The sequence below is a fragment of the Merops nubicus genome, unplaced genomic scaffold (genome assembly GCF_000691845.1).
Source record: "Merops nubicus isolate BGI_N331 unplaced genomic scaffold, ASM69184v1 scaffold3672, whole genome shotgun sequence".
NCBI lineage: Eukaryota > Metazoa > Chordata > Aves > Coraciiformes > Meropidae > Merops > Merops nubicus.
Genome location: NW_008594287.1, coordinates 96306 through 112402, shown reverse-complemented (window position 1 = coordinate 112402; position 16097 = coordinate 96306). Strand labels below are relative to the sequence as shown.

The 16097-nt window shown below is 37.3% G+C and overlaps 1 protein-coding gene across 1 annotated transcript in view; it reads right to left on the bottom strand.

The window, feature by feature from the left end:
* Positions 1 to 16097, bottom strand: part of LOC103768569 (metabotropic glutamate receptor 5) — a gene marked incomplete at both ends in the record, with an annotated part of 103251 nt that overhangs the window by 12922 nt on the left and 74232 nt on the right. The window contains one exon of the mRNA XM_008935721.1: positions 8354 to 8589. Coding sequence (XP_008933969.1) covers positions 8354 to 8589 — 236 coding nt within the window. The remainder of the gene's footprint in view (positions 1 to 8353; positions 8590 to 16097) is intronic.

Below are 16097 nucleotides of genomic sequence, written 5' to 3'. Positions count from 1 at the left end.
GGGGGCTAGCCCGGCTGGCCCGGGCTGTGGCTCCCCCTCGTGGGAATAATTTGCGACATAACCCTCAAAACACCGATTCCCCTCCAGCCCAAAATACGGGAAAGACAAAGCAAAACCAAATCTTGCAGGAAACTGAAATTCTACTGCTGTTTCCAGGGTTTATCATGGAAATAACCAGAGAACATTCACCAATAAAACTTATTATTTTATTGATTTTTGGTGAAAAAACTGTCATTCCTCATATTTTCCCTCCTTTTTATCCTCACAGAAGATGAAACAGATTTTTTATTATTTTTTTTTTTTCCCCTGTTTGCCAGTTGGTGACATTACAAAACCTCAAGCAGGGATGTTAAAGAATGAAAAATGACCATGGTTCCATATGCTTTTTCTGTATTCTAACTCTTCCAAAGCTAAGAATATTTTCATTTTTAAAGACTAGAGAAAAGGTAAATGGAAGAGTGAAAATACTTTAAATTCCAGGCAGCCCCCCTCCTGTTTCATTCTCAGAGGATAAAGAAGAGAACAAAATATGAGGCAGAATATGGAGAATATCCTTTCCAAACTGCAGAGCAGTCGTTTTTGCTATGCAATGAGTTTAACACTGAAATAACAGGAAACTGGTAATGTTTAAATTTTTTTTTTTTTTTTTTAGTTTAACATTTCTCACTGATCAAAGGTTGTTTGTGGCAAAATCCTAGAGGACATTACAGAGGAAACCAGAAATATAACCTACTGTGTCCAACTGCCTCATAATGTGCCTCCATGACTAATTCACAAAGTAGTTTTTATATGGTTTCCATATATATGTCATTATATACTTAACTGATTCTTTGTGCTAATTTTTCTTTTGAGAGGAAGGGGTTGACAGAAATGTATTTCAGTTTTGCTAGCAAAAATAACCCACATTGACATTCTGATAGCACTATTGGAAGTTCAAGCCCACCAGAAAATGTATTTTTTTTCCCCCCTTTTTTCCCCTCTTTGTCTCAGTAAATAGCTCAGAAATAAATCAGGACAACAGGCTAATCTTTGCAACAAAGACGTGATAGTGCCTGTCTGCTGCAGAATATGGTGTGTAACTTCTTAGGTCTTTCATGAGTCCGTCCTGTCACTGTTGGACTTCTTGGGAACACATCTGTAAATTTCCCTGGATTCATGGATGACATCCCACCAAGTCAGTCATCCCAGAAAAGTGCACGTGTCTTCAATGAAGAAATGAGTGGAGTCTTATAGAATATAGAGAAGGCTGTACATATGAGCCAAGATGAAACAAAGCATTCAAAGCTAATTTAGTTATCATTGTTTAAAGATACAGAAAAAGAACCTTTTGCAACATGTGTCAGGCACAGTTTTCTGTTAAAGCAACATGAAAGAAAAAAAAGTAACTCTCAGTTCTCTGTATTTGTAAGGTTCCAGGTATATTTTTCAACTAAGAAGAAATGTAGTAGTTTATTAATTTATTTCTTTTCCTAATTTAATTTCTTGCTCTTGGACTGAAGAACAGAGATTTTTTTGCTCTATAGGAAATTTCATGTAGTTCAAATGACCTTTTCCATTCAAAATGAATACAAAACCTCAAGATTGGATTTTATCTTTTCTGAGAAAGAAATTCTGAGAGGAAACGAGATTCGGCAACTCTGGGAAATGTCACTTTGATGCTGAGGCAAAAAGCAGAGCATAACCCTGAAACAATGTAAAAGCAAATTATAGACTTGAAACAAAACACTTCAGTGTTATTGAAATGAGAAAACAAAAAATGACTCATTTCAATGATTTTCTTTCAAACTGTGTGTCATTGAATGAACATGCTGCTATGGAACATTTTGCAAATTCAACAAGCAAATATATTCCAGTGAAATCCACTCACCAAAAGTTCTGACCAATTCTGACTTTCACTCTTTGAAACTGAAAGCCAATACTGGCAGTGTTACGCTTCCTGTGATGATTATCACTAAAATGTTACATTTGATAATGACTAAGGCACCAAATTCAGTGCCCTAAAATGCAGAGAGTATTTTCAAAAGTTTTTTTTTTTTCAAATACATAGTTGACTTTGGTGTTTTATGTCTATTTAAACCTACATGAAAAAGGCATTTTCAGAGCTCTCATGAATCTGACTAGATAGATGTTGACTTGCATTCTTGGATGCCTACAAACTCATGGAATTCTGGCTTCTGTTGTCAAGCTCTGTAAAATCAGCAAAAGAATAACAGTGATAGTAAGGAGAAGGTAAGTAAATAACTATCTATTTCATCACACCATTTTCCTAACAACAATACTAACTTTTCAATTTCTACAGAATTCAATTTTTTTGGTCATAAATGACAATGACAGTTGCTGCAGACACAAAAGGACATTAAGTTCTGGCATGAAACTTCCTTTACTTGCAAACATGTTTATATGAAGTATTTTAACCTATATAGGAAGTCAAACTGCTGAGAGAAAAAAATGACAGGACCTACTCCAATTCATACATCTAATAAGAACTGTATATAATCAGAATACATTTAATTGTACTTAAATGTAATTAAACAGAATTACTTTTATTCTTAAGGATGGAGAGACATCATCTACCTGTACAATGGTATTCATCTCTTCCATATAGATTTCAAGGTTCAGAAAGGTGGTGAGAAAAGGAATTATCATCTAAAGAATAAGCCCACAGTAACATTGTCTATCATCAAATTTATCTAATATCTGGAAGGAGAATGGCGGGGAGCATAAAGTGAAGAAAAAAATAGATGTAGATTTGTAGCCAGATTTTGAAGAAGTTTGATGAATTCCGTAACAGCACTGAGAAGACAAGTTATTCGTGAGTTTGAGTTACAGATGTGCTAAAATCAGGATCAATGTATAGCAAAAAGTTTTTCAATTAGGTATAGCAGAGCGTGTAGCAATTCTTAGTGTCACACTGTTTCTTCCTCTGTGTCAAAAAAATAGTGACAGGTCTGGGTAGGCTCCTGGCTCAGATTATGTCAGACTTCTAGAAAACTCAGCTCTGGATCTATGCCTGACAGCTGATTGACCTGTGGAAATTCCTGGACCTGGTCCAGCAGCACTGTAAAAGTACTAATAAACTAGTATTTGCTCTCCAGATCTGAAATGTGGGCCATAAAAATGAGGGCTGGACCATTATTCAGGTAGACACTACCCAGCATGAGACATAAGATATCAATTACCAAACTGAGTGGCAGAAAGGACATATTCGGGAAAGTTAAAATGCCTTTTAGTTCACTGTGTAAAAAAAAAAAACACAAAAAAACCCCAACCTTATTTTAACTTAATTTGTTTTGTTTTGTTTTCATTTATACCTAAAAAATAAAAGCGCAGGAAAGATAAGTTTGGGGAATATGAGGTTTCAATGTGACATATGCCTTGAAATACAGAAAATACCCTTTCATTCTGACAGCACATTTATTTTATTGGCTAAGTTCTGAGTAAACCAATTTTGGCATTTGAGTTTGTATTAAACAAACAGATCATTAGTATGTTGTTGTGCAAAGACTGGACAGTCATATTTTATTCCTTAGTTCTATCTGGAAACCCAAAAGAGCCGTTTGTTAAACCAAATTTCTGTTCAGATGAAAATGTGGGACTTTCTGTGGGTCCTTTTAACCTCATTAAAAGTAGCTGGAGCTGAATGAGATTCAGCAAACAGACAGATAATTTTTGCATAAACATTTTATGCCCTTCTGCACCTTGAGCTGCAAAACTTTTCTTGTATCTAACCCACATCTCACTATTTTCCCTTTCTGAGATAAACTTCACCCTTAATCCTGTTTTTTATGGCTTGGAGATAGATTGGTCATCCTTCTTCTGTCAATTTTTGTAACCTTGGAGAAAGTGTTTTTATCTCAGAGAATCCACATGGTTAAATAATGAATGGAATATTTGGATTTCTGGATCCTGCTAAGACCCATTCAGGATGCTCTGCAAATCTCATTTTCCCCTGTTCATCACTTCAAGTGTGTTCTCCTGCCCTATAAACCCTGCCACTTGCTTCCTGCTCCCGAGCATGTCAGACATAAGTTGCTTTCCTTGCTTTCAGTGCCCTCTATGCCCTGTCTGTGGTTGATCTTTGTCTGTGATTACCCAACCTCCATAATTTCCCTTTGTGTTTTCTAGCCTGCTGCTTTGAACCACAGTATTTAAGGTCAGGACTCTGCTGTAAAGACCTGCACAAGTGCCCCATCACCATTCTTCAAATTCCTATTTCTGTTGTTCCTTTACATGAACTCACCATTTTTTTCTGAGGTCTGTAACCTCAAACCAAGATGTTGCACTGCTTGATCAGCATCACCCTCTATTTGCTCTTTCTTGTCTTACACTTAGATCACAGATACTTGGGATGTGTATCTTGGCTTTGCTCTGTTTAAGTAACACCTTAAAAAATGCTGTTTCACCTGTGCTTCTGGCTTTTAAACAGTATGGGAAAAATAAGATCACTTAGCAGAAGAGGCAAAAGGATTCATCTAACAGATTGGCAAATGTAATAAGTATGCTTCTGTTCCTGGTGACTTCAAAGACTTGACTTTTTCCAGTAACGTCAGTTGAGTCAGAGTTTCACAACATACTTTTCTTGCATCAGGTTTTGTTTCTGCTCTGTGTTAAGATGCCATTGTAAAACACCCTTACCCGGAGGAAAAAGTGCTAGGAATTTGAGTCACTTGTATGTAAGAATGCAAGCACATACATACCTAGTCTTCAAAGGTCCAAAGTCAATCAACACCAAAGGACTGGATTAGCCTTTCATGACCTGAAGATGGTTGTTGAGGGGAGTTACTCACCTGGATCAACTTGCACATCTGTTTATGAACTTTACTGAATTGTGGCCTTAGATAATAAAAAAAAATCTTACTGATGCCAGAAGGGAAGCCAAATTCAATTCATGTGAAATCCCAAGTGTTCAGAGGCCACTACATGTCTCCATTTAAAGATGCATTTTAAATTCTTTGCTTTGACTCTTGGTGTTCAGAGGTGGCTTGTAGCAGCTCTCCTGTGACATGGAACTGATTACACTGAAAATCAAGTCAGATAAGTCTGCAAACTTCTCACTTTCTGTGGTGCTCCAGCTGGGCAGAAAATCAATGAACTTAGCAACAACAGTGACACTCATTTGGATTAAGTAACTATGTTCAAATCTGCAAATGAAATGTGGTCGTGAAGCTAGAATTTTCATCTCAGTGTGAACTAAGTGTATGTGAAGGTTTGGAGACTTCTTAGTGCTTGATGGAAATGAATGGAGAAAAAATTACTTTGGATTGTTTTTTTGATTCTCTTTATTTGGCTGATTTCACAGTTTCCTTATGCATCATGTCTTCATTTCATAATAATACCTGCTTGGCACTATCTATGGATAGGTTATATTAAAAAATTTAAAAACCCTCACACGTCACTGGGACTGCCTTCACTGACTTATGATTCCATGTATTTTCTGTCGTGGAGGCAAGTGTAGCCTACCATTTTATTAGGCAGGGATCAGCAAAGTAAATACAAAGGTTTAAACAACTAAATTCATACCTGGGGCATAGGTGAAATCAATTATCTATTCAAATTTCAGGCTTATCTTCTTATGCTTAACAAGTTGTTTATACTGTTAACCACTGTTTATTTTTTCATGACAGCACAAGCAGGTTGTGTAGAATAATCTTTTTTTTCCCCCACTGAAGTAATGATTATTTCTTCCTATATAGACACTTTCATTTAATGACCTCATCTATCAACATCAATCACCTTTATGCTTATCTTTTTTATCATTATCCCAACAAATAAAAAATGGCTTGCTTCTGGGTGCAAAAATAGATTTTTACTTCTTTCCAACATTTCTCAGCAATTTAATTGGAATCCTGAAAAACACCTTTAGATTTTTTTTATTTTTTTTTTTAATGCAGCTACTGGAGAAGAATATCTACTCAGTTATATAAACTAAAGGGCACAGTCCTGTTTTCTTAACAGGATAAATATGAAGCAGCACTAATATATTCATCATTGTGCAGAAACTGTCAGGACAGTCTATGAAATGCTTGTGACCCACGAGATCGAGTATCATCTTTACAGCAGTGAAGTGTGAGCTGAGGGAATTTAAGACTCAAAAATTTGAGTGTTTGAGGTAAACAAACATGAATGAAGAAATCAATATAAAGACTTGACTTTCAAACTCATATGGAAATAAGGTAGAAACAAAAAGTAACATGACAGTCTCAAAACTTCATGTTAATTTTGAGGTTAAAGTCCCAACTTTAAAGTCTCCCCATCCTGTAATTCTCAGAGAATTTATGTCTTTCCTGTTTGTAAACACACAGTGTTGTCTAACTTCAATATTTCTTCATTTTATCATACACCCTTGCCTACTTTTGGGGCTATTATGAAAAAAAAAAAAGCATAGATGTTTTAGCACTCATGGCACAAAAAAAAATTGACAGTAAGTAAATCTGCATGTCATCTTTCTGGCCAACCTTTGAATTTCCTTTATATGAATTTTGACAGATGGTCTAGATCAAAATCAGAACTATAAAACTGAGTAACATAGTAACTAATAACTTCCTGTATGAAAACTCTGATTAAATGGGCAGTTTTAGTCATTTGTTGTAGGGTAGTGTTGTTAACCCGGGAATTCCACAACTGAATTAACGTTTTCTGCCCTACAGCAACAAGGAAGAATTAAAGCTATTATAATCTGATGTTCATTCTCTTACCATAGCATTATAGCCCAGCATTGAATACAACAATAAAGCTGAAGGAAAAGGAATTAGAACAATTTATTTGGGAAATTAGTCTTTTTATCTCTTCATGATTTGCAAATCAGCAGACTGTGATTCTTGCACATTTCTTTGTGTGTTTGACAATCCTGGGTTTTAGGAATCTATTTGAGCTGTGGCTCATTCAGGACCTCTTTGTGGGAAGCCTTCCAGTGACAAGTGCTGTTCAAACCAAGCTATTCAAGTTTTATGATTAAGTTGTCTCCTATCCATGACTGAGTGACTTTGTGTCTAAAATAACATCTCCCTGCACCCTGGAGATAATTTTCTTGTGGTGGTGAATTGTATTTTAGGCATTATAAAAGACTCTGTAGGCACCTACATTTCACAGTTCTTGATCTTTCATATAAAAGATAAATTAGATTCTCCCAGTGATGGCAAAAAAGTAAATAAAGAAAGAAACCCAAAAAAGTCAGGTTCAAATGTCATTGCTAACACAGCACAGTGATAGAAATCAGGTCTTTATTAGCCTGTATCCAGCCATGACCACTGTACTGACATGAGATCTACATTATTATGGGAAAATCAATGAAGTTTACTGCTCAATATGCAGTACCTGTCAATAGTGCAAATAAAACCTGTTTCAGGCTGTGTTGGAAGAGAGAAAATCAGTTGAATGTTGTACACTGAGATTCACTAAATTCAGTGTGCATCTCAGCCACAAACTTCCCCTGCAACCTTCTCCAAATCAAATGAGAGACTTATGAATGTTAGGTGGGACTTAAGTGGGTTTTGTTTTGTGTAAATTCAGAACTTTGATCCTTAAAGTCTTTTCTTGGTCTCATGGGTGTGTAGAAGACATTGACATTTTTTAGGAGAGGAGATCTTTTGGGGCTGGGAGCTGTGGTTGGGCCAATGCCCAGCATGACACCCCCTTATGCCCCAGCACCAGCAGGATGCCCGCTGGTTTAGTACTGGTTGACATCTCATGAAATAAAGAGCAATTAACAGAAATAATGAAGCCCCACAAACAAGCAAACAAAAACACAGAAAAATGCACCACATCTTTCTGGGGAAAATTTTTTTTTTGCCGCTGTTTTGCAAAAATGACAAAATGTTGTGTCAGTTTTTGCTAAAATAAGTACAATTTAATGAAAAAGTTCAGATCCAAATGGCATTTCCTGAAATGATTCATGGCTGAAAAAAAAACTAATGAAATCTTTCAAACCAGCTAGTCTTCTGTCTGAAGTACACAAATAATCATCATTGCCATATGGATTTTAGATAACTTTCAGTTAACTGTCTCACTGCCCCTGTGAGTTGAAGCAATATGATTAGCCCTGCTTTGGAAAAGAAGCATTGAATTTTGTATTGCAACATTTCTGAAAGTGTTTAGATGCCTATGGAGGTAGAGTAGAATCAAGATTTACAAATACAGAGAGGAATTAGGTACTGAGGCTCTATTTGTTTCTTCAGAAATCTAAATATTTTTTAAATTGTGGTTGTCATAATTTTGGAAGGAGCAACAATTGCAATTCCAGCCTCTTGCCTTCCAGCCTCACTCGCTATTCCACCAGATCAGGTTGCATCAGTCTAACGTGAGCTCTTTACAGCAGACCTTCAGTCAATACGGTACAAGTATTAAATTCACTTACTTGTGCAAGTCTTGTTGTATTTGGGGTTCTCCTGAGGAAATCCCTCCAACCGGCACTGGAACCTGTGCTGCCAAAATTCCTGAAACCATGGGTTTCGGTGATTGGTTTCTGGCCGAAGCTGTAGGTAGTAATCATCAAACCATTTCACATCAGGAGACTGGAGCTTGATCGTTATGCCACCTACAGCTTCACGCTGATACCCGTCTGTCACATCATACCTGTCTGCCCAGCCATCACTGCAGGGATAAACAAAAGAGAGACAACATCAACCATTCAAAAGGGTAAGAAAAGAACTTTTCCTAAAATATGAAACCTAAGAGTACACACCCACACCTCTGATGCTAAGAGGAGTTTAGTAGAAGAATTGGGTATTTTCCTCTTCCTTATGTTTGCTCATCATTGGCACTTTCTACTTAGACAGTATATTCTTCATCCTCCAGCTCAGGTAGTTGAAGCAATACTAAAAATTGCAGGTCCTGAAACCCACCATGTACAAGCACATCTCTGCATCACGCTAAGCATCACTGAGCTCTGGGGAGAAAATCTTGGTTTCATTGTTTTACTGACACTGGGTTGACGCTACTCACACCTGAAAGGAGGTGACCTTGCAGACAAAACCCCTTACAGTGTGAAGGGCAGGACTGTGCTGCAGACCATGCCTGTACTGCACAATGGAGCAGTGCACAAAGAGCCAGAAGCAGATTTTGAAGGGGCCAACGCAGCTCATGCAGAAATACCAGCTCAGAGCTCAGATACTGAGGCTATGTGTCATTGCATCTGAAACAAGAAATCCTCTCTGCAGATGTGACTAATGAAGCTGGGCAGATCACCACGCAGGTCGATGTGTTGCTCCTGTTTCTTGGTTTCTCATGGCTGGAGTGTTATGGTGTTGTGTGACCGTAGCACACACAGAATTTTAATCTGCCTCTGTTCGCTCTGACCACAGGTAGCCAAAGTGACTGAAAACCCAAATCAAACAAATGTGACAAAATTCTTGGGCTAATTCACTCTTGTCAGTATAAGAATGGATTTTCTTGGAAGTACTGACATTTACAGAGTTTCACTCAACTCCACTAAAAATATACAGATCTAATTAGAGCACTGCAGATTTCTGCTGTTTTATCATGAACATGATATTTCCGTTTTTCAAAAGCCCCAGGTCTTACAGCTAGAGAACTGCTGAAGAATCTCAGATTGTTATGGGGTTTCTTTTCCCCCTCAAAAAAGACATTGATGTTAATGACTATAGAAATCACCTGTGAATCTTTAAAGTCAAATAACTGAAGGATAAAAAAATGAGCTCAATTGTCTTACATAAAAACTTATAAATGAGTCCTAACTATTTTAAGTTGTTCACAGTGTAACTGATGTAGATGACCTTTATCTGTATGGTTCCGTTGTTCTGTTTTGATCATTCACTGCTTGGCTTAAACTTTGCCCCTGTACTACAGAGCCTGTAGGAAGCTTGCTGCCGTCACTTGGTCCTCAGCACATTCCCTGTTCTCTACACCAGGACTCAGTCATCCACACACAGTGCAGAAGCCAAGACCTCAGATGGTCACTGCTTCTGCACAAGATGGTGTTTTACTCTTGACTACTTCTTATTAGTGCAACTTCAATGCCAACAAATAACAGCTTCACCAGGGGCAAAACTAATATCCAGTGTCTGGAATGAAAATGGACTCTTAAACATGCCTCAGATTTCAAATGGACTGATTTGCTCAGCACAAAAGAGGAGAATATATCTACAGGAAAGGAAAAAGATGATCACTGATATTCAGCGCTTGGAAAATTTACCTTCAGTCTTAGATCCAATTAGGGATGAGCACAGGTGTTAATGTTCCCAGCCACACTCAGGAGGCAAACACTCTCCACTTTCCACCAGGACTATTTACTGGATGAAGAGTTAGAATCATTTATGGGTTGTTTCCTGATCAGAGTCACAGAAGGTATTTTAAATTTATGAGCAATTTAACCTTTTCTTTGAAACATTGATCTTAATCTTTGACAAGTTTTTAAGCAGTTTTATCCATCCTCATAAAATCTAACAGGTTTTATGTATGCAGGAAGTGATAGGTTTTCTGTAGTGCATGTTTTGGTTTTTTTTTTTTTTAGAACTGAATAGAATTCAAGAGAATTATACCTCTGCCATCAGTATCCATCTCTACAAGATGTCAAACAACTCAGAAAAAAAATATTTTCCAATTAATTTCTTTATAATTTTTCAGAGGAATAGATTTGTAGATCTAATCCAGCAGAGTGCTATAAAATTTATAGTATTACTGTATGAATAGTTATCCCCTTTAAGAAGATTTGTGACAGATATACCATTTTATAACTTAAAGTTGTTACATAACCTTTCTTCTCAACTTTTCCATGGAAGAATTTCTTAATTCAACAGAGTTGCTTTTCACCCAAACAAGTATTTCAGCTTAGCTTCTTGGGTGAAAGGCTTTTAGGAACATTACATAAAAGATGTACTCAAAGTCTGTATTGTTGAGACAACAATGTAAAGATAACAAAGCCGCAGACAGACAAGGCGACAAAGCAAATGCTAAACTAATATCTAAAGGGCAGTAAGAGTGGAGTAGGAAAACAAGCTTGCATGCATTTAAAAAGCACCTGTAGAGTGTGTTATTTAAATTCTGCACCTACAGTAGAGTAAAACACTAATGGAATGTTGATGACAGGATGATATAGAAATATTTGGGATATTAGACCTGTAATATCCTCTGAATTGTGTAAGGGGTGTGAAGATAACAGAGAAAGGGACAGAGAGGGAGATATCTGCTTATTTTCACAGTCTTGCCTGTCCCTTCTTTATTTTCCTAAACTTAGTTTCACTGATTCAACTGCCAATATAATTGTTCTCCATTGGTGGGCACATTATGAAATGTTCAAAGTTATATTACTCATCTCTAAAATCTACTGGTTCAGCTGAAGAAAGGTACTCTGGCACCAGAAATTGGCTGTGACGAGGAGCTCCAAATGAACTTCAGTATAACCTCCACTCTTACCCACAGGAGTGGCAATGTGCATAGCTTACCATCAATGCAGCAAAGGACTGCATGCTGGTGAGAGAATGGTTTTTATGTTAGAAGTATGGTGTATAGAATGTGTATTTGAACAAGTGATTAAGAACATCTTCCTCAAAGGCAGAAAAATAAATCCAGGAGAACAGTATTCCATGATTATTAAAGAGTCCAAACAGATTAAAAGGGACACAGATATCTTTAACAGATCACTACAAAACTTCTTTTCTTTTTTTTTTTTCTCCCTTCCACGGATACTGTGCTTTCTACTTTCATTCTGATTGTGTGACTAGGTGATTCTAATTATTAGAATTAGATGGTGCTGCTTTTTAATCAATGGGCAAGACTTAAAGAGAGAATTGCAAGTGAGGAAACCTTGCTGTGCAAGAAAGCAGTAGATTCATAGCTGCAGCACCAGAAGTAAAAGCCCCTTGCTGAGATACCTGTCAGATGTATGCAGTAATTCTTATATCCCATTCATCAGCTTGCCAGCTGCCAACAACATAAGAGGACTATGACGTGCAGATCTGGCTGCCCTCAGTACTACACTCACATTCAACACAGTGGAGAAATGTCTTTCAGGACCATGATGTGTTTTCCCTTCATCCAGTTCTTTTGTGTTTATGTTCTTGGCCATCAGACTAATGTATTCTTATGCACCACCAAAGAAAATAAGGAAACACAGAAAGAAATAAAAAGTGGCTTTTACTCTTGTAATACTAGCAAGAGGTGAACTTGAAATAAGATGGTTATTATCATAATGTTATCTGTTATTAGAACTTATTTAAGTGCTTACGCTTACCCAGCTATCATTTTTTGAAGGATATGCCAGGGTGATGGAGATTTTAGTGAAAAAGTACCCTTCATCAAAGGGGAAGAGTTCTGCTCCTTTGTTAAAGGTCTGTTTAGTTGACTCACAGTAAATCATAGTTTTGTATCATAGAAAGGCTCCAACAATAACACACCAGAGTCACCAATGTTTATTAATTAATAAATATAACAAAGAATAAATATAAACACAATAAAATAATTCAATGTTTTAGATCGTTAGTGTACATACAATTACTTTTAAACATCTGAACAGAAAAATAAAGGCTAATGAGACCCTATTTAAATGAGTGGGCTGCACAACTGTGATCAAAGATCACGAGCACCCTGCTTCCTTCCTTCCTCACAAACCCAGGAATTAATGTTAAGGAATAAGTCTTCCAAATCCTCTAGCGGAGCATACCTGAACAAGTAGGACCATCACTGCAGGACCAATATGTGTCGTACTGTATATACATAGAAGATAGAGGTGCAGACTTTTTAGGGTTATGTTTGCTATGGTAAAATGTGAGAAACTTGAATGTGGTTTCCTGGATTTTCTGTGTTTTGTCCTTTCCCATCTTCCATGTGAAATAACCAGCACCAATAAGAGCTTCCCTAGATGGGTGGTCCTGTTGTGCATACTTCAATCCACTTTGCCTGTCAGATGAAGAGATTGTGGCAGGAAGGAAAAGCATTTTAATAACAAAGTGTTGATACCCAAGAAAGATAAAGTGTAGGACTGCATCTGTTATAAAGAAATCTCCACCTGTTTGAATGAAGTCTTATTGTTTCTTCTGGAAAGAGTCACCGAGGAGGGAGGAGAACATTCAGGTGAAGAGCAGCACAGGAGCAAGCTCGTGCTTGAAGCATTATGAAGTCATCAGAAAGACCCTTAATGAATATAAAGGCCATTCAATATGCATGATGGTGATGGCTGTTTGGGGCTCATACAGTGCAGTCAAGAAATTGCTAGCCTTCCTGAAAAACATTTACAAAAAGGTGAAGTTAGTCATTCCTTGTCAACAGTGAGCTAAGCAATTAATGCCTCAAAACATCTTCAAAAGACAAGATGGTCATTGCTCCAAGAGTACACCACATCTCCTTGGTAAGTAACATGATGATCAACAGCATGGAGCATGCTACTAATGTCTATCTACTTACCAGGGACAACAGGGATTTGCAGATCTGCCTGACACCTTCTACAGGACTAGTGAAAGATTAGAATTGCACATCACTGTAAACAGGACAAAGGAAGAGAACTGCTGGTGACAAATTAGGTAAGAGAATGTGGAAACCCTGATTTAATGGTAAGATTTGTGTGAGGCAACAATTGCTCAGAAGAGATCATTAGACACACAGAAATATATAGATAAGAGATTTAGTGGGTTAAAGAAAATCAGGCAAATGCAGTAGGAAAGAGGTGTTACTTCATGCATCAGGGTTTTAGTCACATGTTCAGAGATGCAGAGCATGGAAGGAATTAAGGTTAATGATTACTGGTCACTTTTACAGATGACAAATATATAGTACCTCCTGTGGTGTCTGATTAATGCCATAAAATCTGGAAGATAATGTGGAGAAAGCTTTTTATGAACTGCTACCAAAGCATTCCCCAAAACACCAGACTTACTGATAGTGAAGAATGTGATTTGGTGGTGCCTTGACAGTGCTAGGTTAACTGTTGGACTTGATCTTAATGGCCTCTTCCAACTGAAATGATTCTATGATCCTGTGAGGGGCAGGAGAGTGGAGTAGTTTGTCTATCAAATCAGTTTTTCTATCTTGGAAAGCCTCAGTGATGCTATTTGCATACAGGCCGTGCCTAGTGACAGAAAAAAAGGAGGCTCTTCAGTAGATGGGGACTGCTTGAGAAGGTTAAGACAAAAGGTAAATTGGGTGAGAGCAACCATGAAAAATAGCACTTGTGACTTTTAAAAGAGCAAAGAGGAAAAATAGCAGACTAGAAAGCACACTAGAAAGCAGAGTAGAAAGCAGACTAGACACTAAGCCTAGAATATTTTAAGGTTAGGTCTTTTGTAAGGAATGTCTACAGAACTGATAAATTGAAAAGTACTTAATTAAAAAGTGCCCTGCAGAGGATGGGAAATACAGTAAGGCATTAGCGTGCCCATCTCAAAGATGGAAATGTATGAAAAGCTGAAGCAAGCTCAGATTTTCAAGGATTAATGTGAAAGAAAAATGTTAGATACCAATAAAATAAAGGTCAAGGCACAAACTGAGCTGGAGCAAACAAGGGACATCAGAAGTAACAGAGCAATTCTCTAACCCCTTTATTGTGAGAGGGAGAATAAAGAAGGTGTTGGCCTGCAGTTCACTGCAGGGAGAAAGCTACTGAAGACAAATCCAGGACAACTTTTAGTGTCAAACTTCACAAAAGGAGATAGTAGTGGTTAGCAAAAGAGGTAAAGGGACAACCAAAATGTGTGAGGGTGATGCAGAAAACAAGATTGATTGAACTAACTGAGGATTCATAGCCTAAAGAACCAAACATAATACTAGGGGAAAGATGTGATAACAGTCTTCAGGTACATAAAAAGCTGCAGCAAAAGATCATAATTTGTTTATTGTGTTGATGTAAGCATTCATGATTTAAACTGGAAGGAGGAAGACTCATTTTAGACACCAGGAAAATATTCCTCAGAGCAAAGAGTATCAGGAACTAGAATAGCTTAGGGGCTTTTGGGGGTGTTGGAGAATAAGCTAGACAAAAACTCATCTGATATAAATGATACTGCATTTGAGAAGGGAAGACAGTAGGCTACCTGACTTCTTATTATCCACTCTGCCCTGTGTTTGTGTTACTCATGTTGAGATTTGATGTATATGCCTGGGAATGATGATTGCATAAACCCCAGTGGATCCGAGAAAGAATGCAAAGAAAGTGAAAATAATGCCCCTCCCTCACAGTTTCCCTTGCTTCTCATGATGTTTTGCCCTATTTGTTTTTTAGTTATTACATTTTTTCTCTTTCTGAAGTTGCTATGGGGAGCGTCAACAAACAACAGAAACAGATTTAGGATTAACCCCGTGTTTGACTGCACACATATAGCTAATTCCAGTGACGCAGCTGCAGTACACAGGAGTGTGCAGTGGGTCACACACTTCCGCTCAGCAGAATCAGGGTTTCTATTCTAGAGAGGAAGCACTGAAATGAACCATATGGAAAAACACTTCCCCGTGCACAGGTTGAAAGAAACAGGAGGGAAAATTCTCCTAATTAGAGCTAGCTAACATTTTATACACTCAAAATGCTTTAAATGAAAAGACACTTTTCCTATGAACTGCAAACTTTTGTTTCTATTGCTTTTAAAAGCCCCAGTTTTCTCAAAATTAGTCTAAATTTAAATGAAACTGGTTTATCTATTTTCTGGGGCTAGGGTTTTATACCTTACCTTGGGAAAGTAAGGATTTTCTATATATTCCCTAAATAACACTATCTTTCAGTATAATCAAGACAGTCCTTTGTGGTTTTAAAACAGAAAAGAAATTCTATATTCCCTGATTCAGATATTTTGGTCAACAGTCTCTAGCAAATGCAGGCTTGGCAGTTTAAGGCCACTCACTCATTTTGGATATCCGTAGGGACACTTCTGTATTATTTGCTCTGTATGTAAGATCTGTTGCTGTTGTAGCCCAAATCACCCCAGTCATGGGAACCAAAATTCTAGTGACAATTAGTCAATGATAAGACATCAGATCTGATCAACAGCAAAGTCATTGCACAAGCTGACATCCCTACACACTAAATGGACATATTTTATTTTTATAAGTTACAAGTATGTTATACTGCTTATGACATTTCTTAAAATTCAGATATAGGTTTCAGATTTTTCTTTGTGATGTTCACTTCAGTGAATGCAGATTCTGGAGAAGCCTCCCAA